This window comes from Eptesicus fuscus, chromosome 13 (genome assembly GCF_027574615.1).
Source record: "Eptesicus fuscus isolate TK198812 chromosome 13, DD_ASM_mEF_20220401, whole genome shotgun sequence".
Taxonomy (NCBI): Eukaryota; Metazoa; Chordata; class Mammalia; order Chiroptera; family Vespertilionidae; genus Eptesicus; species Eptesicus fuscus.
Window position 1 is genome coordinate 44135950 of NC_072485.1, and position 24650 is coordinate 44160599.

Genomic DNA, 24650 nt, shown 5'->3' on the forward strand with positions numbered 1-24650 from the left:
GAGATGACACATTTGGTGCACTATTATCTTGCTTTTGACATGGGAGAGACTGATATTCTCATCTGAGGTCTGTTGTTAGTTAATATAATACTTGTTTAAGTCTGAATAAAGGAAATCAGTAAAGGTATTTAACGTGGCTTCTAGATACTATATGCTAATAATGCAGTCAATAATGCCATGGGGTCTGATTAGATAAAGAACCATGAATTGTATGCGAATTCTTCAGCTATGAAGTATGCCAGTAAGAGATCTATAGATATGGTTCTATTCATACCTCCAGGTAATGTGTCTTCAGGTTAATGTCTGTTTGCTTACCTTAGATAGTAAACAAATGGGCATATTTTAAATAGTCTTTCTTTAAAATTATTTTCCAAAATTAGGAAATAAAATATAAGCCAACAAAACTGAAAAAAAAATGGCTTAAAGTTCATGGAGATGGAAGAGTTTACTGATGTCTCAATGCATTTACTATTCTTCCTTTCATCATAGCCTCTTTCAATTGATAAGTCCTACCATTTTTGTTTTCTTACATCTAAAAAGTCAATTTATGAATTTCTTCTGTTACCTTAATGCAGGCTGCCATTATATACCTCACTATAATAATTATCATACGTTATTGCTTGTTTACAAAATAATGAGTTACCATTTCATTTGGATACAATATTAGGACCTAAAGATATTGTTTGAACGAATTGAGGATATTTTGGTTTTACAAATTAGTTATAACAGCCTTTGAAATAAACCAAGAAGATGTTCAGGCTTCCTATATGTTCAAAAATCAATTACATCCTACATAAATTATCTGCTCTTTAAAAATAAAAAGATTTATTTTATTAAACTGTCTAGACTAGGCTCCATTTAGAGGGAAGGAGTTGAATGCAGCTGTGGGATTTCTAAGTAACGATGGCAGGAATAGGATAACTAGTACCAAAGCTGAGGAGAGAGGAATATTTTTTAAAATTATAAATTTCAGAATCTTCAACATAGGAGTCACAGTTAAAGTCATAGCATTTGGGGACTGTTTGTCAACCTAAAAAACAGCAGACACAGAGAGAGGATGACAGGATCCCAACTCTCACAAACAGGCAGAAAGAAAATGAGTTACTACTGAAGTTGGTGGAAAAGATTTGTGCATCATGTCACAAAAAAGAAAAGTTGGAAGAAAGGCTCAAGTGTTTCAATGAACTCTCACATGAATGAATCATTATTTTGTTTAGACAGGTGCCATTGCATAATGTTGCCAGGATACTGGGCTCCCCATTCTGGGATTATCTTTTCTGCAGGTTGAGTGAGGGATTCTACTCTTTTTCTGAGACAAATATGACAGCAAATTATTGGAGAAGATCTCTTGTTAAACTTTTCTAACCTGGGAATATCTGATGTGGCAGATCAAACCACTTGAATCTTAGATTTTAGGAAAGAATATTTTTATATTGGTAAACTTTTCTATAACATTAATGAAAACCAGGGCAGATGTTCTACTGTGGAGAGAAGAGTAAAGAAAAAAAGAGACAGAATGGTCTGCATTGGCTTTAGACATTGAACCTGACTTCATTCAGCCCCATGTGACCCTGTAGTTATTACTTCAGTTGGCCAGGGCTCGTACTTTACATTGAAGCTGGCTCCAAATCTCTTGACTAGTAATCATTTTTCTGCCTAATATTATTTTTGCAAATCTTTTCTTAGAAAACTTCAAGGGTTGCTGGTAGCTAGGCAAGACTAAATTCAAAGTTTTATGACTTGTGTCTCTGGGGAAAATTATTTTAATACCACTTTCATTATGATTTAAAATTGTGACTAAAAGTTTGGCAGGTATTTATAAGGAGAGGAGAAACAGACGGTTTATCACTTTTCAGAGCTGAACGTGAGGTGGTGATAGTGGAGAGGTGAATGTCTCTATATTTTTGTAACAATCAGCCATGACATTTTTATTTTCAGTCTATGAGACACATCCAATCCAAGATCGTGATGACCACATTCAACTTGAGCAGCTTCAATCCAGGCCCATTCATCCTACTGGGAATCCCAGGACTGGAGCAGTTCCATGTCTGGATCGGAATTCCTTTCTTTATTTTCTACCTTGTGGCCCTTGCAGGCAACAGTGTTCTTCTCTACCTTATTTCCATGGAACGTAGCCTCCATGAGCCCATGTTCTTTTTTCTCTCCATGCTGGCTACTACCGATCTCATCCTTTCTAATACTTGTGTACCCAAAACATTCAGCATTTTCTGGCTAGGTCCTCAGGAAATCACCTTTCCTGGGTGCCTTACTCAAATGTTTTTTCTCCACTACAGCTTTGCCATGGACTCTGCCATCCTCTTGGCCATGGCATTTGATCGCTATGTTGCTATTTGCTTCCCCCTAAGGTATACCACTATCCTCACCCGTCAGATTGTTACTAAGATTGTAATGGGTATTGTCAGCAGGAGCTTTTGTATTATCTTCCCCTGTGTGTTCCTATTAAAGCGACTGCCTTTTTGCCGAACACTCATCATTCCCCACACTTACTGTGAGCATATAGGTATTGCCCGACTCTCCTGTGCAGATATCTCTATCAACATCTGGTATGGCTTTGCTGTGCCTGTACTGACTATTACATCAGACCTGATTCTGATTGGCATCTCCTACACTCTCATCCTTCATGCTATCTTTAACCTTCCATCCTGGGATGCTCGCCAAAAAGCTCTTAATACATGTGGTTCCCATGTATGTGTTATTCTTATATTCTACACACCAGCAATGTTCTCTGTCCTCACCCATCGTTTTGGTCACAATATTCCTCACTCATTCCACATACTAATTGCCAACCTCTATGTAGCCATTCCTCCTGCACTCAATCCAATCATCTATGGGGTGAAGACAAAGCAAATTCGAGAAAAAATCATCCGTCTCTTCTTCCTTAAAAGGACCCAGTGACATGAGACTGAGATCATGGTAAAGGAAACAAGTAATACTTCTGGAATACTTTTCATTTTTTAAAAAGCTAAAATGTCTACAATGATGACTTAAGTACATATGAAATCCTAGATATGGATTGTGTGTTATAGGATCAATGAGACAAGACAAGGACATTGATGTCAAAAGAAGTGACCAAAAAGTTAAAGAAGATTATGTCTTCCTGAAAAGATAAATCAGAGGGAAATTTCTATCTCATATAGAGTTGTATTTTTAAGACTTAGGGAATAGGATTTTGATCATATATAACTTGGATAGAATATTATCCTTATAAACAGGTTAAAAGATATGAATAAAGTTTAACAATCTGGGATACCTTTGTAGGACACTTTCCAAATGAGAGTTTTTAAAGCTAATAGCAAATGATTATCTTAGTTTAAGAACATCCAGAAAATTATTAATCTAAGAAACTGTTCACAAATGTTGGTAGGGGTGAGAATCACCTGTGAAACTTTGTATAAATGCAATTTCAAGTTATATCCTATTGCAATGAACCTCTGTGTAATATAATAGTTTTTATTTTATTGATTTCAGAGAGGAAGGGAGAGGGAGAGAGAGAGATAGAAACATCAATAATGAGAGAGAATCATTGATTGGCTGCCTTCTGCATGCCCCACACTGGGGACTGAACCTGCAACCAAGGCATGTGACTGGAATCTAACCCGGCACCCTTCAGTCCGCAGGCCGACACTCCATCTACTGAGCCAAACTGGCTAGGGCTAATTTAATAGTTCTTCAGGTGATTCTGGTGCCTAAGAAATCTTAGCTCTACTGAAATCATAAAAGTCCTGCTTGTTTGTTTGTTTAAAAAACACACACATAAATTTGGTGCTTGTATTAATTTCCTGTGTCTGAAAATAACATAACTCACTTTTATGCTCCACATAACTGCTTCTTGCCAAGTGTTAATAATCCATCTGAAAACTCTGCAATTTTAAATTTAACATCATCAAATATTTTATGAATTAGCTCTATATATTACAATAATCTTCTCGGGCTAGATTATTCTTCCTTCATTAAAGAATTTTTGCTTCTGGCACAAAAAGAATTCTTGCCATGATTGTGGGTGATTTTAATGTCCACATAAATTACCCTTTAATAAGTTGATGTGGTAAACTGTATACTTACCATTCCCACGTCAACAGTTGGAGTCTAAATTTCACTTCTATTGAATCTGGGCAGGTATTAGGAATTTCTTAACAAAGAGTTCAGTGGAAGTGACATACAAATGTTTGCAGCTTCTGCCTGGGTCTCTTTAAGGCTTAATTTTGGCATGTTTCCTGCTGAAACCCAGCTACTTTGCTATGAGAATCCCAAGCAACATAGATAAGCTATGTCTAAATGTTCTGGTGAATAGCCCCAGTTGAAATCCCAGCCAACACTCAGCAACAACTGCCAGTTATATCAGTGAGCCATCTGGAACATCCAGCCCAGCTGAGACTTTAGATATTTGTAGCTTCAACTGACATCTCACTGCAATGCATGGGAGACTCAAAGAGAGAACCACCAAACTAATTGAAACCAATCCATAGAACCATGCCAAGTAATAATAGGCTGTTTAAAGTCAATAAAACTGGGGATTATTAGTTATAGCAATAGACAAATAATGAAGAAATTATTAACAAGAAGTGGGATGTTGGTATAGCTAAAACCTAAAACGTAATAACTTTGGAATAAGGCAGCAGGCAGAATCTAAAAGGGACTTGAGGTAGTTGACAAAGGCTTGAAAGACAGTAAGGAAATTATCATTGGAGGCTTCAGAAAAAGGTATGGGTACTATACAGTTGTAGGAACCAGCAATACCATAGCTCAGAGTAAAATAAAAATAGATACATAATTAACTGATACATTTGGACAAAGAGATTTCGAAGCAGAGTACTGAAAGTATCAACATTAATTTTATGCCACATATGATAAGGTACAGATAAAGATATGAGCTAAAACTAAATTATTTATTGTTCAAGCAGAATATAGACTAAATACAAACAAGCTATGTATGAATAGGTTAAAAAAAACCAACAACTTTTCACCCAGCCTCTCCAAATGACAAACTAAATAAATAAATAAATAAAATAAGAGTAGAGAACCATTTGAGGGTATGCCTAAAAAATCTTTTCAATTAGAAAAAAGAAGCTTCTAAGAATCTTAAGGAAAATTTCCAGACAATCACAACTCCAGTCAAAATCAGATAGGAGCAACTTGGAAGATAACTTTGGGTGTGCTTTTTATCTGATGAAGTAAATCCTAAAAGATTTATATAGAACTTACAGTTTGTTCTTTAAGATAAATGTACAGATAAAAGGAACAGAGTTAGTGCAAAATGAAAGAACTTCGGATCCTCAACTTCATTAGGCAGGAAGCAGGCAGAGAGAAATACTCAGATGTAAACACAGATTGCTTCTCACTGAGAATATAGAGCCAATTGCTCAGAGGTTGTAGCTAAGAGCCATGGAGAATCTTCCCAGGGAGCAAGAGTGGGTTTTTATTAAGAAACTGGTGATAGCCCTGCCAGCATGGCTCAGTAGTTGAGCATCAACTTATGAACCAGGAGGTTGTAGTTAGACTAGTAGCCCGTTTGCACGAAGATTCGTGCAATAGACCTTCATTCACCTGGCTGCCTGCACCAGTTTTCTGCCGGCACCGGGGACCCAGGCCTTGGCTGTGGCCACCGCCTTCTGCCTTCTTTCAGGGTCGGGGCTTGGCCCCGGGCAGTGGCCTTGGGCTCAGCCACACCCAACATCCCTGCCGACCCCCGTAGGAGCCGACCCCCAGTGGTTTCCTGCGATCCGTGCAGGCTCCCCGCTGGCGCCCAAGGCCGGGAAAACCGCCCGAGGCTTTCCCAGCCTTGGGCTCCGCCACACCCCAAGGTCCCTGCAACGGTTTCCTGGTGGGCATGGTTGGTGGGTGTGGCTTGGGCGTGGCTTGGTTGGTGGGCGTGGCTTGGGCATAGCAAAGGTGCGGTCAATTTGCATATTTGTCTATTATAAGGTAAGATTCCCAGTCAGGGCATATGCCCAGGTTATGGGCTTGATCCCCAGTGTGGGGCATGCTGGAGGCAAGTGATCTGTCTCTCACTCCTTCTCCCGTCCCCTCTAAAATCAATAAAAAAATATTAAAAAAAGAAACTGGTGCTATATCTCTGTATTTTAAAATCTTTAATGGACTAGTTAAAGAGTAATATTATTCTCAATATTTCACAAATGAGTATCTGCAATTATCCTATCTCTGTATCACCATTGTATGTAGGCAGCTGATTTCTTTCTCATTTCTTTATTATTCAGGTCTTCAAATGAGAAGGAACTGCATCCAAGGAGCTGTATTTAAGGACCTGAGCCCAATGAGCCCTATTCACATTTTGCCCTAATTTAAAGGCTGAGATCCTGGACTTTGGATAAAAGGCATAATGCAATGAGACTTTGGGATCTTAGGAAAGAGATGAATTTATTTTGCATATAGGAGGATATATGCATTATTCTGGCTAGAGGGTGGAGTGTTTTCAGGTTTTATTTCCAAAAGATGGCTAAAATAATACCTTGCATCCCATCTATTTTTTTCTTAATATGATCTTGTCACTCTTACAAGAAGTGCCATTTAATTATATCCCCCTTTTATCTGGACTGGCCTTAGCAACTTCCTTGAGAAAAGAATGCAACAGATGTGAAATTTCAGGATATTCAAAGCTAGATCATAAGAAGCTTGTGTCTTCCTCATTAGTGGCTTTAGACATTTGTTTCTTGGACACTCTTCCTAGAACATAGCCACCGTACTGTGAGATTCCCACGCCACATGGAGAGTTCATGTGGTTGACATCCTGTCTGAGCTCCTAGTTAATAGCCAGAATCAATTGCATCAATTTTAGTCAAACTTACAGATGACTACATCTTCATCCAAAATTGATAGTAGCCACATAAGAGAGGGGCCTCAAATGACATTGTCCATCTGTGTTCCCAGTAAGAATCATAAGAGGTAATAATAAAATGTTTTAAACCACTACATTTTGGGCTAATTTTGTGGTGCAATAGTCAATACCTAAAACAATTTGATTTTATGTTTTTTTCCAAAGATCTTGAACATCCCACCCAATCTTCTTAATTCCCTAGGTCTTAGAATTTGTATTGATAATAAATTGACTTTATTATTCTCTTTTACATTTCCTCATTTCTTATTTCTTCTCCTTACCAACATTAATTTCATAGTTCATTCTTAGAATTACTGTTTAATACAAATTTCTCCCTCTATTTCTTTCTCTCCCTTCTCTGTTGGTAACACAATCATAAATATCACACACACACACACACACACTTTATTGTGCATTTATCTATCTACTGAGCCAAATCGGCTAGGGGGAGTGCTTTTTCAGCAACTCTCTCCAAATCTAACTCTTCACAAATTTTGTGCCTGTTGCCAGGGAATAAAGTGTGTAAATGTGCTAACACCATATTTTAGATTTAGGTTTGCTAAAACACAAGAACATGCTTAGTTAGATAGCATATAATTTGAGAATAAAGGGGAAACTATTAGTAATTTCACATGGAAAACAAATATAAATTGGGATTTTCCTGTGAAAGTTGGGATATATGGCCACCTACATTTTATATTGCAAGGCAATTACATTACATTTCTCTTTCCATTTTATCTCACACTCTTTAGATGATTATTTTATACACTCTTTTCTTTCCTCAAACCTCCAATACCTTCTTTTCTGTCATCATTCTCACCCATAGATGATCTTGCATTTACTTGCCTGGAGACATAGAAACAAAAAGGAAGAAACATCCACAGACTTTTACAACTACACCTACCCACCTATCTACATCCACACCTTCCTTTCTAGTTTCTCTCTGGTTACTATGGATACCAAGATTCAACTGTTCACTTGTGCACTAAACTCCATTGTCTAATCCTACTTAAAGCAATCACCTCAACAATTCTCTCCTCATTCTTTAATTATTTATTTTCTCTCTATAATGCATCTTTCTCCATCAATATAGAAAGTTAATAACATTTTTCTAACCTTAAATTTTATTCTTGACTATGATTCCCATCCAGCTCTTATCCCAGTTCTCTAGTTCCTTTTGCATTCCAACTTCTTAAAAGAGTTGTCTATGTTTACTAGTTCTAATTCTTCCCTCCCATTTTGTCTTTAACTCGCTCCTACTCAAACATTATCACTGCACAGTTCTGACCTTATGAAGGTCAATAATGACTGCAATTTTTAAAATAGTGGTCTTGGTCCTCTTATTTTTTTATTTTTATTTTTTAATCCTCATCCAATGATATTTTTTTTTCATTGATTTTGAGACAAAACGGAAGGGAGGGGAGAGACAGAGAGAGAAACATCGATGTGAGAGACATACATTGTTTGGTTGCCTCCCACACGCACGCTCCTACTGAGGCCAGGGATCAAGCCTGCAACTGAGGTATTTACCCTTGACCAGAATCGAACCCTGGACCCTTCAGTCCATGTGGCTGAGGCTCCAACCACTGAGCAAAACTGGCTAAGGTTTGGTTCTCTTATTCATTGATTTGTCATCAATACTTTATATAGTTGACCATTTCATCCTTTTTGAGCTATTTTCTTTACTTGTTTTTTTCTCCTACCTCACAGCTACTGCTTACTTGTCTCTTTCATTAGTTTTTCCTCATCACATAATCTGTATTAGGGATTTTTTTTTTTGTGATCTTTAAATATATTCACCCTTTTTAAAAAGTATCATTTAACTTCAGAGCTTTAAATATTATTACAATAATGCTGATTAACAAATGTATAGCTCCACTGTGGACCTTTTCTTTCAAGTTTTGATTCCTGCCTTAAAGTCCTATTCACAATTTTAACCCTTCTCATGCCTTAAAAAATGCCCACCCTTTAAGAGAAGACTCTGACATGACTGATGTATCTCCCCAGAGATCTTATTTAAAAATTCACCTCTACTTTTAGCAGCTGGGACCATTGGTGCTCTGAGCCAACCACAGTCTCTCTGGGCCAAAAATCTTTCAGAGGGTGGAGATAAGTAGGAGCAAATCTCAGATCTAGGAACTATGTTACTTGTGCTGGGTCAAGTGTTTTCTAGTTCTGCTGACCACTGTGGCTGGGGTAAGTATTGAATAAATGAGATAAACAGAAAATTAAGGTTATAGACAGTTCTGTGAAGCTAGGAGCAAAAGTAGGGGAAGATAGAGAGGAATGATAATCACACTAAGATTTGATGACCCTCAGATTATCCTCTGCTTTCTATTTTAGGAGGTATAGTTTCTTGAACCCCTCATAGCTAGATAGTATTTAGCTATCTTTATTGCATACCCAAATTTATCATCAATATGCTCTTATTTTCTGTGTACCTGAATCCTTTCTGCTATAGTTAGAGATTTTAGTATCTTGTCATTTTTCTTATGGTTTCAAGAGAAGCCAGTCAAATAGATCTCCAGGAGCAGCTTTCCTTAAAAATACTGATGAGGTAATTTTTTTCAGACTAACTGCATCTTATTCTCATTTATATTGGTCAGGCCAGCAAGATGAGAGTAAAACTACATGTATGTTAGAGAGTGACCTTATTCTTGATTACCTAGGACCTTCACAGTGCCCTTAGAAAGACTGGAGGGTCAGAAAACTCATCTGATTTCCAGTTTCCCTAGTGTCAGAATACAGCTTGAACCCTCCAAATCGAATTCCCTAATTTTCTTCTGTAATTTCACATGCAGAAAACTTAGAAGCCTCTAAGCTATGAATTCCTGCTTTAATAACCCCAGGTTCTGTTTATCTTTTCCATGGCAAAATCAGTGACTGCCAACTGAACAGCCTAAGATATGTTTTTTCTTTAACAGTAATAAGATGAACATTTCTTCATTCTTAGCGGCAACACAGACTCATGCCTATGGCTTCTTTTATGGAGTCTCCATCTCTGAGTAGGCGGCTTATATAACTTTTTTTCATAGTGTGCATATAAGTGTAACATTTTAACACATATATTAGAGATTATTTGACATTATTATGTTATATTATGTCTTGACACTATTATATTATGTCTTCTTATTAAATGAGTTTAATATATCATGGAATATGTATGTTCTTACTCTCCAGTACTTAGTAGACTCCCAATAAAATTTTTTTGGCAAAGTAACTAAATAAAAGAACAGCATTACAAAGAGCAACAATGTTCACAAAATAGAAGCCTAACACATTGAAGGGGAATCATGCTTGTTTGATGTGGAGTTTTAGAGACATTGAATAATAAAGGAAAATATTCTCAGACTCAGAGGGTCTAACGCTGAGAATGGCTGCCTCAAAAACACACATACTCTCTGTCACTAGATTTGAATAAGCAACTGCCAGGTGCTCACTTTTCAAGATATTACAGGTTAGGAGTCAAGCACCACATAATTATTGAACTATATATACCTTGTAACTCATTTTCCAATTGTATGAACATATTACATTCCATTGATTTATATATATGGTGTCCCCAAAATATATATATACTTTAACAGCTGATAGCACAATTTTGAAAATAAAACATATTTTAATAAACACTGCCTTTATAATTATTCAAAGTGTGTATATACATTTTTGGAGACACTCTATATTGTTTAAAATTCTTAGGAATTTCCAGGATAGAAGTAAAAACATATTTATACTTTTCCACCATAGGCATTGGTATGTTTACAATAATTTTTTTTTCTTTTATAACCTGATTTTTGAACTTTTAAGGATATACAAAATTACCCTAGGATTGGCAGTAAACTCTACTGTTTGGCTTTAAAATTCAAACAAAATAGTAATGTTATTGGTAATTAATATTTATAATTACATTATTATCTATAATTTATAGTTACAGTAACTGTTGACTTGAAGTAGTAAACTTGCAATAGCATATGAGAAATGCATGCAGTATTGCAATTAATAAACAAAATGATTTGGTCTTTTAATAATGCAGTTGTAGATGAATAGGGGATTGAAGGAAAATATTCTTCTTAATTATTATAGTGTTTTTATACTATTTTAAGTGTTTCCATATTCTAAAACTTTTTATATGACAGCAAGTGAACTTAACATTGATATCTCTTCTAAACACAAGGGTGTTTGAGTCATCAAGACTGAACTTCTGTAGGTAAGAATGATGATTCTGACTTCACCTTCTAGAATCTCTCAAGGTAAGATGACTCCAAGGAAAAAAATAGTTCTTTCTCTCTTTTCTTATTTTCTATTGGCATAATTTTAAATTCACGAACTAGTCACTCCAAGAACTGATATAACTCACCACTATGCTTCCCTTCCCATGGCACACTTCTTGAAGTTTTCCTGGAGCACACACCTGTGTAGCTCCTGGCCTGACCTGTCATATCAGGGCTCACACTTTAAAGTACACAAAAGAGACACAGAAGGTATGTTTATAATCAAACTGATACATGTGGCCAATCAAGAAAACAGACAAAAACTGTATAAGTTAGATTAGATTAGGTTAGGTTAGATTAGAAGCATAATAAAGGCCTTATAAAGGAGCACGTCTTGGAGTATATAGAGTGAAAAAAACACAATGGGCATTGTAGTTCTCATGAGAGAAGATCCAAAAGAAAGGCTCCTAAGAAGAAACCATTACATTTACAACCATGGTCATTTATCCAAAAATGTTTAAAATATTTTCAATTGTGGCATTCAATCCTTTATCCATGTACTTATTAAACATTACTTATTGCCCTAAGGCATTGATGCTAAATATAGAGAAATAAATGAGATGCAGAGATTTCATAGTATAATGGGCAAGAAACATACATATAATTTTAAAACAAGTTTATATTCCCTAAGGAGGATATGTTGAAGATGTATGTTTCTCACACCACAGCAGAAGCAATCTTAGATGGGCTTCATAGAGGAAGGTTACTCAGCTGGGTTTTGAATGATTGTTAGTACCTGGGCAGGTAACTAACTGGGAGCAGCCATTTTAGGCAAAAAAACAAAAAACAAAAACCATCATATGAAAATGCATGCAGATGTGACAAAACATTCTTTGGGATATGTCAAAATGTCCAAAATTAGATATGACTTACATATGGTTGGAACATGAAGCATATAGTAGAATGTGGTGATAACTAATGCTAGATAATTAGCCAAGAGCAAGAAAAAGATCCAGAAGAGCTTTGCATGCCATTCTATAAAAACACTAGTGGGAAACGAATTTCATGCTCAAATTAGGTAGATTGTGTACAGTGTGATACCGAAACCATTAACAAAGATGTGGGTCAGCATAGAGAAATGACGAGTGCTTGTGAAGTCCCAGGGTTAGTGAAATAGGACATGGTACAACCCTTGGACTGAATGGAATAGAGTAGAATATGGTTACCAGTGGAAATCAGACCAGAGAAGGCTGTTTACAGAGACATGCAGCCAGTTTACAGCAATCTCAACAGGAGGGAGCTGAAGGAATAAATCTCTGACCTTCTTCCAATCTCCTGTTGGTGTTTCTCATTGCCAAATCCAAGCAGCAGTAAGAGAGTAGGGGAGCCTGTTGATGTGGTCCAGTGTCCCAAGGTCCAGACATAATGGAAAGTGGTGGAGTGAGGACCAGAGGAGGCCAATGCAAAATATACTGCATTGTGTACACTAAGAAATTTGCATTTTAGCTGACTGTATTCACATGCTAAAGTATTTAGGCAGCAATATAGAGGTGTCACTGAAGATAGAAATCCTAAAAGTGGGCATATTAGTTATATAGCTATTTTAATAACCCAGGCAAGAAATGAGGAAGACATCAATTGGAATAGAATTGGTGGGAATGAAAGGCAAGAAATTGAATAAATATGTAGGAAGAATAAGTGGCATTGAGATGACTTTCTTTCATTTTCTAACCACTTCTAGGAAGAGAAAGCCTTCTGTTTTCTGCATCATTATGATCTCTGCATCTGCCTCCAATGACACTGCCTTCCACCCTTCCACATTTATTCTTCTTGGAATCCCTGGGATGCAAGACCAACATGTTTGGGTTGCCATCCCCTTCTGCTCCATGTATATACTTGCTCTGGTTGGCAATAGTACCATCCTGTACATCATCCTGACAGATAGATCTTTACATGAGCCAATGTATCTCTTCCTGTGTCTACTTTCCATCACTGACCTGGTACTCTGTTCAACCACATTGCCCAAAATGCTGACAATCTTCTGGCTTAGGTCCCACATAATTTCCTACCATGGCTGCCTCACCCAGATGTTTTTTGTTCACACGGTCTTTGCCACCGAGTCTGCTGTTCTGCTGGCCATGGCTTTTGACCGCTATGTGGCTATCTGCCGTCCACTTCATTATACATCCGTCCTCAATGCCACAGTGATTGGGAAGATTGGGCTGGCATGTGTGGCCCGTGGCCTTCTCTTTGTTTTCCCCTTTGTCATCCTCATAGAACGCTTACCTTTCTGTGGACATCACATCATCCCCCACACCTACTGTGAGCACATGGGCATTGCCAAGCTGGCCTGTGCTAGCATCAAGCCCAACACTATTTATGGTCTCACTGTGGCACTTTCAGTCACTGGCATGGATGTGATCCTCATCGCCACTTCGTATGGCTTGATCCTGCAGGCTGTGCTGCGTCTACCCTCCAAGGATGCCCAATTCCGAGCATTTAGCACTTGTGGAGCCCACATTTGTGTAATTCTTGTCTTCTACATCCCTGCATTTTTTTCTTTTTTCACCCACCGCTTTGGCCACCAAGTACCTCCTCATGTCCACATTGTACTTGCAAATCTCTATCTCCTTTTGCCCCCTGTTCTCAACCCCTTGGTCTATGGCATTAACACCAAACAGATCCGTCTGAGACTATTTAGCTTTTTTATGTGGAGGAGGTAATTATACTCCCTTCATACCCCAAAGACCAAGGGAAAAAGTTATAATTAATCTCCCACCTTCTCCAGCACCTCCTTTCCTTGGACAAGAAGTTGCTGCTTCTGTCAATCCAAACCAGACAGTATCATGTGTTATCCAAGAGTTTTTGAAGTATTTAGAACAACTTATTTATACCTGACCTATCAACAGAATGCTATTTTCCTGTAAACCTACTATATGCCCCATAAACTAGCCTGTGGATCTTGAATCCTCTTAGGGAAAGGTCAGGAGGTAATGCAGTACATTTAAAAGTAAGAGCCAAAAATATTTATTCTCTCAATGTACGGAAACCTCATGTGCTAGAAGTAGAGAAAAAGTGGTCATAAAAAAACTATCTACTTATAGCTTCAAGAAATTTAAACTACATACATACACACACATACATTGATTGATTGCCAGCACTTTTTATACCAAGTGCATTTACAGTAAGACTATCAGCCCTAGATTAGAGATGTCTATGAGACTCCATGATCCTCAGAATCCGGGTTTAGGTTTAAAATAGATGAAAATGATTCCTGGGTGTTTTATTGTGAAGCACAGGTATCAATGGGAAAACCATAGCACAACTTTCTAAAGGAATGATTTAAAAAATGAGCTTTCATAGCTAATTACCTCATGACAGATGACCTTTGCATTTTTCATGATATTCAAAGAGTGATGAGCTTCACATGTGGATTATTTTTGGCCCATTGTGGACTCAGTGTGACCTTTTGTTTGCTCCATTTATTTATCAGCTCTTTGGGTACATTAGAATTTCCCAAACACAATGTTTCTTGATATTGTTATTTAGGGTACCCTAGGAAAGTCAGAGTTGGCCTTTGTGCTTTAGGAAGGCTACTTTCTTTCTTTTTTTCCCCATTTTTATTTTTATTTATTTTTTTGTTTAAATTTCTTTATTGATTAAGGTATCACATATTTGTCCTCATCCCCCCATTCCCATCCCTCACCCCTCCCCACGCATGCCCCCACCCCCCTGTTGTCCTTGACCACTGGTTAGGCTCATATGTATGCACACAAGTCCTTTGGTTGATCTCTCCCCTTTATCCCCACCCTCCTCTACCCTCCCTCTGAGGTCCGACAGTCTGATCCATGCCTCCTTGTCTCTGGATCTGTTCTTGTTCATCAGTCTATGTTGTTCATCATTTCCCCTAGATGAATGAGATCATGTCCTACTAGAAATACACTTATAAGAACTGAAAATGAGACAACCAATAATGGTTATGCTGACAGGCAAATGAATCAGTCTGTAGTGGGTTTTTTTTCTGGGCCAACAGTTCTTTTGAGACCCAATTTCAATGTCAAACAGTTCTTTATGTGTACATGTCAGCAATGATATTTCAGTTCTGGATGGTGGACAAATGGTGGTAATGCAGGTCCGACCCTCTCTGGTTTGGTCCTGGGCAACCTGCAGTGATACACAGCTGCCAACTGCTAGTATGGCAAGGTGACATCAGCTTCTTCCATCTCTGGACTGCTTCTCTTCTGTCTTCATGGCTGGAGTAGTCCTGTCAATTCCTCTCTGTTGCCGGAATCCACATGGTCTCAGAGTTGTTTTCTGAAAATATACAAACATATTCTCGACCAAAAGTTAATAAAGGAATATTTTCTATAAATTTGACTTGGGATCCTTTTTCATTTTTTGCCCAAATGATTTTCCTCTGGCTTGTTTTGATACCATGTGTGTTTTTCATGGGTGTCTTGCTGTTAGCATTACAATTAATTTTCTAAAGTACAAATTTTCTAGATGTAATTTACTTATAGGATATTTTTCCTTACATGATATTCTTCTACTATCTCCCCCTTTTTTGATTTAAATATTAGGAGGCTTTTTAAAAATTTTATAATGTAGTATTGATAGCTTTTAAATTTTAATTTTTTGCACTATAATATGACTGCTTTAGGTTCATTACATGTTATGCAATTTTATCATAAGATGAACTACCAATAAAATCTAATCTAATAATAGACAAATATGCAAATTGACCGCACCTTCGATACACCTAAGCCACGCCCACCAGCCAAGCCACGCCCACCAACCAATCAGGACGAGTATGCAAATTACCCCAACAAATATGGTGGCTAATTTGCATATCAAGACAGTGTAGAAAGAAGCCAAGAGCTGCAAAAGGGAGTAAAGCTTCGAAGAAGCAAGCAAGCCAGGGGGTCGGGGGGAGGAGAAGGGAGGAGCGAAGTCAGGGCCATGGGCGAAGGGAAACGAAGGCAGGCTGGAGGAGAAGGCGGGGCGGGTGGCAAGGGTGGGGCGGAGGCGGGGCCGGGGGCGAAGGGAAACGCGGGCGGGCTGGAGGAGAAGGCGGGGCCGGCGGCAAGGGAGGAACGGAGGCGAGGTAGAGTGCAGCAGGAAATCCTATTGCAGGATTTTTCCTGCAATGGGAAAGCTAGTTTTTAGATAACACTTTAGGAACTGCTTTTTGTCCAATACAATTAATTTTTCTAGAATATTCGCTTATTTAAATTAGCCTGAAAACTTGATTACTATTTTACTGTCAAATTTATTACTCTAACAACAATCTTATTTTACTCTGTAAATATTAGTGGAAAGGATTATTTGCCTTCTTGAGTAGGCCCTGAGAATTCCTGGTGGTAGGCTGGATTTAGATATCAAAAACCCACTTCCCCACACCATGGTACAAGACAACTCAAACAAGTCTTGTTGCAGTGAGAGGGCAGCTGATGTCGGCCAAGTCTCTGTCTGTTACCCGGGTCCCTATTTGAGCTGGGCATGGGAAGTTAAGCAGCCATGGGGGCAGGAGACTTACCTCAGAAGGGGTGAGGGTTCAGGCCCATGCAAAGTCGGGGGGGTGAGGGTCTGTGCCCCACCTCTGTTGACCCCCAAGTTCTCTCCTGATGGCCCCTCTGTGACTGTGCCTGTCTTAGGTTGTTCCTTCCCTGAGGAATCTTACCCGTCTCTCATCCTCCGGGGCCAAGCTGGGTGATGTGAGGTTCAGCTCTGTCTCCTTGGTAACCTATGCCCCCATGGCCTCCATGCCCAGCACCTGCCTTGGGATCCCCTCGCCTGCTGGCGGGGGCCCAGCACTGATCACATATCTTGGGGAGGAAGGCTACTTTCGACAAGAGCTGGGTTTTTTGTATGTTTGCTTGTTTGTTTTGGATACCTTGAAATAAATAAAAGCAAATAATAAGTCTATCCCCCACACAAGACGTTAATCTTCTTCTGAATTTCATAGGTGAATAAGGCACAGTACCCAATCAGAAAACTCACAACCTAGGGAGAGAAGAAGGTACTTATAGAAGAAGGTACTTATAATAGAATATGGTATTTACAGAGACAAGGAGTAAAAGGTATTGGAGCAAAGATAGATATGTTTATGTTAAGAAACTTTTATTTTTTTCTTATAGTGAGGTAATCATTATTGTCTGATCCACCTTGATTCTAGGCTCTCTTTCCATGAGCTAAGGCAAAAAACTACAATCTGTCCATAAATTGAGAGTATATTTTTGGTTGTTCCCTGTCATTATCACCCTTAAGAACCACCTTGGGACAGAGAGAAAAGATGACTGTGACCAAGATTTCTGCTTGTTATTAGAGCATGGTATTATTTCTGCAGGCGGAAGCTCTGTGGATGTCTCATAAGCAGGTATATTTGTGCTTGCCTCTTTATGGCCCTTTCTGTTGACGTATTGATTGCCTTAGGCCATTTATTCTGCCACTTACTTTCCTCTGTCACTGCTCCTTTCTTACTGATACCTAACTCTGAACAAAGTCCCTACACGGCCTGTCTGGGCAGAACTTGCACTACATCAGGATTTAGAATTTGGCTCTCTAAGTCCTGCTTCTATTTAGTGTTTGCATAATTTTATAATTGTTTTACTCTGCCTTGTACATTTTGAATAAACTTAGCAAAATACTGTTTGACAAACTTTAATCACTTAAGTCCTCTGAACTAACCAGAAAAAAAATATGGCAACATCTGGCTCCAGAAGTTGAGGAGATGCTGGGGTCTGAGAGGCTGGAGGTGGGGGTCGGTGTGAATTGAAAAAGGTAGAACCTGAAAATCAGAAAGAGGCTAGCAATAGCTAGACCTTGAGGCTAAGAACAGCATGGGTTGTACCTCTGATGCCTCCATGAACATGATTACTCTTTCTGTGGAGTTTATCCATTCCTGGCTCTCACTTGGGAACGAGGGCCTCTGGAATACACAAACTACCAGATCCTGAAGAGGCTACATACCCTTCACTCTCTCTCTTCAGGTTCTTCAGGACTGGCAAAGTCTGGAATATTCTTGGAATCACTAAAGTCAACCAACCTTATCATCTGGGAGCTCAGGACAACCTCCAGGGCCAATATTATACATAATTGTAATAGTATCTTATGTGTGTGTGTTTGGGGAAGGAGGGAATAGCAAAGAGATAATTCTGGGCACCCTGGGAGCCCTTACTTAGGTTACTTAAAGGGCCACTCCATGGATTCTGGGTACCTAAAACCAAGGAAAAGAGAGATGCCAGGCCACTAGTGTGTTCTCTAAGAGCCACATGAATATTTGCTAAGATATACCTACACACATGTGGACACACCTACACACCCACTTTTGAATGTGTCTGATACCAGTTTCCCTCTCTCACATCACCTCACTCACATTCAGGTAAGTGGTTCTAGGTGGGGGTGGGCTTTGTATTCACATTCTAATAGCATATTCTCTGAGGTTCAGGAGCTCAAAATCCCACCACCTGCTTAATTTCAGACATCATTGTACAGTTCACAATAAAAAGGTCTTCACAAGTCCCCTATCTTCTCTGAATGTATATTATTTAATTTGTGGATGAACAATTTTATTATAAACATTTTAGGTTTTCTTATTTTATGAAAACTCTTGTTGAGCTTTTAGATCTTTGGCTGCTGAGAGGCATATGTAATATTTTGTCAATTTCTCTGTATTTTTATCTGTTTTTGTTTTATATACTTTGTTATATTCTTTAAGAGGATACACTTTCATTTATTAATATATACTTATATATGTAATGTTTATATTGTTCATGAATAATGAATCTGTCTTCAATAAAACAATATCAAAATACATTGTCTCAGATATTAATGTTGTAATAGCATGTTTTACTACTATGATACTACAGTATAATGCTATCATGATTTCAGAATTATTTTTATGTACGTTAATATTCCAATTCTTGTTTTCCACTTTGAAAATCTCCATTTTTGCTTAAACTGATACTGATGCAGTTTCTTCATTGTCCCTCTCAGGTTCTTCACCAGGGTTCTACCATGACTATTTGCAATGCCTCCCAGGGCCATCCTTCTTTCTTCATTCTGCAAGGTATTCCTGGGATGGAGGACAAACACAGATGGATATCTATCCCCTTCTCATCCATGTACTTTCTCACCATCCTTGGAAACTGCACCATCCTCTTCATCATCTCCACAGAGCGCTCCCTGCACAAGCCCATGTTCCTGCTCCTCTGCATGTTGGCCCTCACAGACCTAGGCATGTCCACAACCACCATTCCCAAGGTGCTCTGCATCTTCTGGTTTGGCCTGAGCAAGATCAGTTATGAGGGCTGCCTGGCCCAGCTGTTTTTCATCCACTCCATCTCTGCTTTGCAGTCTGCCATCCTAATGAGCATGGCCTTTGACCGCTATGTGGCCATCTGTGAGCCCCTGCGCTATGCCACCATCCTGTCCAATAGTCGCATTGGGCTCATTGGCCTAGTAAGTTTAGTCAGAGCCATCCTGTTCATTATGCCAATGCCCATCCTCCTTCAGAAAATGCCCTTTCATGTCAATCGTGTCATCCCCACCACCTACTGTGAGCACATGGCTGTAGTGAAGATGGTGTGTGTGGACACAACAGTCAACAGGATATATGGTCTAGTGGTGGCCTTGTTGGTTGCTGGGCTAGACATCTCAGCTATTGCCTCATCTTATGTGTTAATCATCCGGGCTGTACTGCGGCTCTCTTCTAAGGAAGCCCATCACAAAGCAGTAAACACCTGCACCACACACATCTGTGTCATGCTTATTTCTTACACTCCCTCGCTTTTCTCTTTTCTCACTCACCGCTTTGGTCGGGGCATTCCACCCCACATCCACACCATTCTAGGCAACCTCTACTTCCTCGTACCTCCAATGCTCAATCCTATTATTTATGGAGTGAAAACCAAGGAGTTTCAGGAAAAAGTGATCAAACACATATGCCGGAGGAAGGAGCACATAACCATTACCCATGGTCAGAATCCTGACTGATCATCAAGCATGGTAGGTATGAGAGAAACAGGTTAAGTAGATGCAGTTCCTGGGATACTTCGCTAGTAGTAGAAATTGTCATATTGACAGATTAGCTGTCTGAATCATTTAAATATAAAGCTAAGACACAAAAGACTACTTGCTCTCACTGATTCCAATGCCAGGCAATTATGAAAGGAAAATTATAACATCTGTTCTCCATACCTAACACAGTAGTTGGAAAAATTGTCTATGTGAAAATGTATGTGAAAGCACTTTAAACAACACACACCAAAAACATGTAAAATGTTGTCTTACAGACAGTTCATAAGAACAAACAATAACTTGCCCACTACTTAGCACAGGCAAGTGCAGTTGTGTGTCTGTTTGGGTGTGTATTTGTATTTGTGGGCTTAAGAGGAGGTGGGAAGTGAAGATTATGTATGGGGAGTGAGAAGGTACATGGAAAGTATAAAACTGTATCTAAACTCTTTTTTTAAAAAATTATCCCTGCTGTCAGAGTCTTGAATTTGGGCAACACATCTTGTTGCTTTCTTGTAAACTAGAATATAGACAAGAAACATAATCTCTAATTTCCAGAGAAATTTCAGAAGAAAAATAAAAATGGAAAGCTCCTAAACTTGTAAGATTAATATGCATTTTAAACTAATTTCCCACTTGTAAAAACTCCTAGGGTCAACTGTCCTGCTTGTCTTGACTAATTCCAGTGTTTGAGAGAATCTCTTACAAGACAATTCTGAGAATGTTCTGTTAGTGGTTATACTTATAAAAGTCATATTTATACTGAAAATCTTTGGCTACAGACCTCTGCAAGGCAATTTTTCTGGGAGTCCAGAAAGAAGTAAGAGTAAGTACTTGGAACAGCTTGTGCAACTCAGATCCTGTGCTCTATATGGGATTTCATTAAATTCAGAAGATATTGTTTATCACTTCTTGACACTGATTAGAGATTTAGTGGCCAATATTTTAAGATGCATGAGGTTTGAAAACAGAAAGAGTCTCGGGTTATTCATCATATTGTAGAATTAATGTATGAAGGTAGAATTTAGTGAAAAAGATACCTCTACTTAAGGCTACATAGCCACTATTTTAAAAAGACTTAAAAATTTAAACTACAGTAAATAAACAAAACTTCTCTAGAATGTGGTGCCTGATATGATATATAATAAAAAAGGCTCAAGTTCATGGAATAATTCAATAACAAGGGCAGAGAAAGCTGGAATATTTCATGTGCTATCTATCTGAAATGAATACCAAGAATAGATACTTAACCCACCATAAACATATAATAACAAAAAACTCACTCAGCTAAATGTTTTATGATGAACCATTTAATTGACCAATAAGTATCAGATTGTGAAAGAGATTGTGCTGAGATCTTAAAATGATTTTTAAAGATTTGATTCAAATGGGATTGATGTAGAGAAGCAGAGTTCATATGCCAGAAAATATTATCCACCTTTCGTAATTATTGAGTTTTCCTTTTTTCTTTGGTTAGATAGTTTTAAAAATGATCTATTTGCACATAAACACAATATGTGTTGTTGGAATTGTGCCGGGAAAACTGGAAGGAGCAATGAATTCTGGGAAAATTGAGGGAACTAAAGAAAATCAAAGAAAAATGCAAGAAGAAAGATTAATTGTGCCTGTCCTTTCTGACTTGGACTTTTTTCCCTTCTTCAAAGGTGTTATTAATCTATGGTTGATTGTTTCTTCTGAGGGATGAGCTTGATTCCTCTCTTGTGGGCTTGCTGGAAATGTGACAGATGACACTAATATTAAGTATTTTTATTTCCATATCTATAGAGTTGTTCCTAGCCATGCAAAAGCTAGAAAAATGTTCACATGTTTCATATTTTGGTCAAGTTTAATCACTTGAACTTGTCTGTTGGGTATTTCAAAGTTGAATTATGACAGGGTCTACTTCACTGTTATTATCTCCATTATCTATGTATAATTTTAAATAGTCTCAAGCACCCCAAATGGAGTATAAATAATTATATAATGCTAGTTATATAGATGCCTTCTAATAAATGATCAGGGAGGTGACAGCTCTGACCAGAGTATAGGGTTTGGGGCAGGTTTTTCAGCCTTGGAGACTCAAAAACAGAGTTTCCCCCAATACAGGGCTGAAGAAAAAAAACTTGCTTATTGGCAGTTTATTTAAAAATGTGATCACAGAGAGTGGTAGTGAAAAACAGGCAGAGTGAAGCTGTGAAGGAAGAAAAGTCAATGCAAGGAATTGTAATCCAGTTTTACGCTGTTAGTGGAGACTGATGTCCAACCCTGCCAGGACCCTCAGAGAAACCTTATGAAATATTTCACAGTTGTCCTACCCAGGGGATGAAAGGATCATACTCAATTTATTATGTGGGGCTCATGGACTGCCTACCAAGTGTTGACTTCCCCATACTTCTGGGTTGTGTATGCATGAGAGCAGAGCTGGTTGCTAGGGGTGTCCTGTGCCATGGAGTTAGGGCAGCTCCATGGGAAGAAGCTCTAGGTTCTATACATGACCTGATTGCACCTTCATGGAACTGGTCACTGTAACAGTGGCTGAATAAGGTGTGACCAAGCAAGAGGATTTTGAAGTGGTGTGCCAGGATTATCTAATGTAACAAGCTACAGCTTGGGGACCACTATAAATTTGGTGGCAGAATATTTTAATTTTTAGCTAATTACTAAGCGAACATAAGAAAAATTCAACCTTAAGATAAGATAGGTGCTTTACATGTCTTTTATGGAAAAAGGTACTAGGTGAGAATTAAACAAGAAACAACTTCTCTGGGCAAAATTAAATGATACTTTGTTAATTTTACAAAGAAGAGCAAATTATTATAATTTTGTGTTTTGTTAATTTATTTAGTAACATCTCTTAGCAACTGTTCCACATGAGCATAAACAGACCTATTTTATTATTTTTCATGCCTCCTTAGCATTTCTTTGTATGTTTGTTAAATTTATTTCAGCTGTCACCTATTAATGGACAGGTGGTTGTTCCATGCTTTTGTTGTTTAAAAAGGTCATTTGAACATCTTGTTACATTGACCCTTTTTTCTGCAGATGGCAAGTATTATTGAAGTGTAAATATGTAAATATGGAATTATAGGGAAGGAAATATATTGTCTTTTTACTTTCTTATTGTTGTTCTTTTTGCCTGATCACCAAAATACACCTCGTGAAATGTAAGCATTAAAATGTAAAGGGTATAGCCCTAGCCAGTTTTGCTCAGTGGATAGAGCATTGGTCTGTGGACTGAAGGGTCGCAGATTAAATTCTGGTCAAAGGCATGTACCTTCGTTGCAGGTTCCCCGGCCCTGGTTGGGGTGCGTGAAGGAGGCAACCAATCAATATGTCTCTTTCACATCCATGTTTCTCTCTGTCTCTCCCTCTCCCTTTCACTCTCTCTAAAAATCAATGGAAAAATATCCTCAGGTGAGGATTAATAAAAAAATAGAAATAAAATAAAATAAAATAAAATATGAAGGGTATAAAATAAATATTCCACTCAGCTAATGACTGGTAATAGTTGACATTGTATTAAGTTTCTTAGAGCTACTGTAAGAAACGATCACAAACTAGGTAGCTTAAAACATTTTTTTCTCTCATGGTTCTGGATGCTGCAAGTTGTCAAGTTGTCAGCAGGATCATGCTCCCTCGGAAAGTTTTGGGGAGGGGGAAAACTTTCTTTGCCTCTCTTCTGGCTTCTGATGGTTGATGACAATTCTTCTGTTCCTCAGCCTGAAGACACAATTCTCCAACCTCTGTCTCTGTCATTATGTGGCATGTTCTGTCTATATCTCTTCACATCATTCTTCCTGCACAAATTTTCTTCTTCTTATAAAGACTCCAGGCACTGTGTTAGGTTTCAACCTAATTCTGGAAAACCTTATCTGAACTCAGGAATTAAGCAAAGGGAAAACAAAACAAAACACAACCTCATAGACACAGACAACAGTATGGTGTTTACCAGAGGAAAAGGAGGGTTGGGGGAGGTAGGAGAGAGGGTAAAGGAGGATAAATGGTGATAAAAAGAGACTTGACTTAGGGTGGTGAACACACAATATAATATACAGATGATGTATTATAGAATTGTATATCTGAAACCTATATAATTTTATTACCAATGTCACCTCAATAAATTCAATAAAAGATAGAAAAATCCATCCATTATACATGAAAATATATTATTTCCAAATAAGTTCACATTCTGAAATTCTGGACATGTATTCAGAGTTATTCCTTATGCAAACAAATTCTGTTAGTATTATTACTACAAAATAAAATCATGTTCATCGTACTGTTTTGTAATTTATTATTTAACCTAATATTATAACTGCCACCCATGATACTACATATAGATTCATCCCTCTCCCCCTTTTTAAAAACTGTTTTATAGTTCTGTATTGGTAGACATTTGGATTTATTTTTATTTTAAAAAATTCTGTGGGTGGCCTTAGAGCAGGGGTTGGAAACTACGGTAAATGGGCTAAATTCAACTTATTGCTTGTTTTGGTAAATAGAATTTTATTGGAACACAGCCACCATTTCTTTATCTATTATCTATGGCTGCTACTAGCACCACAGTGATA

The 24650-nt window shown here is 38.1% G+C and overlaps 3 protein-coding genes across 3 annotated transcripts; all 3 read left to right on the forward strand.

The window, feature by feature from the left end:
• Positions 1-1968: 1968 nt before the first annotated feature.
• Positions 1969-2916, forward strand: LOC103303435 (olfactory receptor 52H1-like). The gene has a single exon (XM_008160435.3). The coding sequence runs from the start codon at positions 1969-1971 to the stop codon at positions 2914-2916; it is 948 nt and encodes a 315-aa protein (XP_008158657.2).
• A 9920-nt stretch (positions 2917-12836) lies between these two features.
• Positions 12837-13787, forward strand: LOC103303434 (olfactory receptor 52D1-like). The gene has a single exon (XM_008160433.2). It carries the CDS (start codon positions 12837-12839, stop codon positions 13785-13787), a length of 951 nt encoding a protein of 316 aa, XP_008158655.2.
• A 5293-nt stretch (positions 13788-19080) lies between these two features.
• LOC103303468 (olfactory receptor 52P1-like) lies at positions 19081-20058 on the forward strand. The gene has a single exon (XM_008160469.2). It carries the CDS (start codon positions 19081-19083, stop codon positions 20056-20058), a length of 978 nt encoding a protein of 325 aa, XP_008158691.1.
• The last annotated feature ends 4592 nt before the right edge of the window (positions 20059-24650 follow it).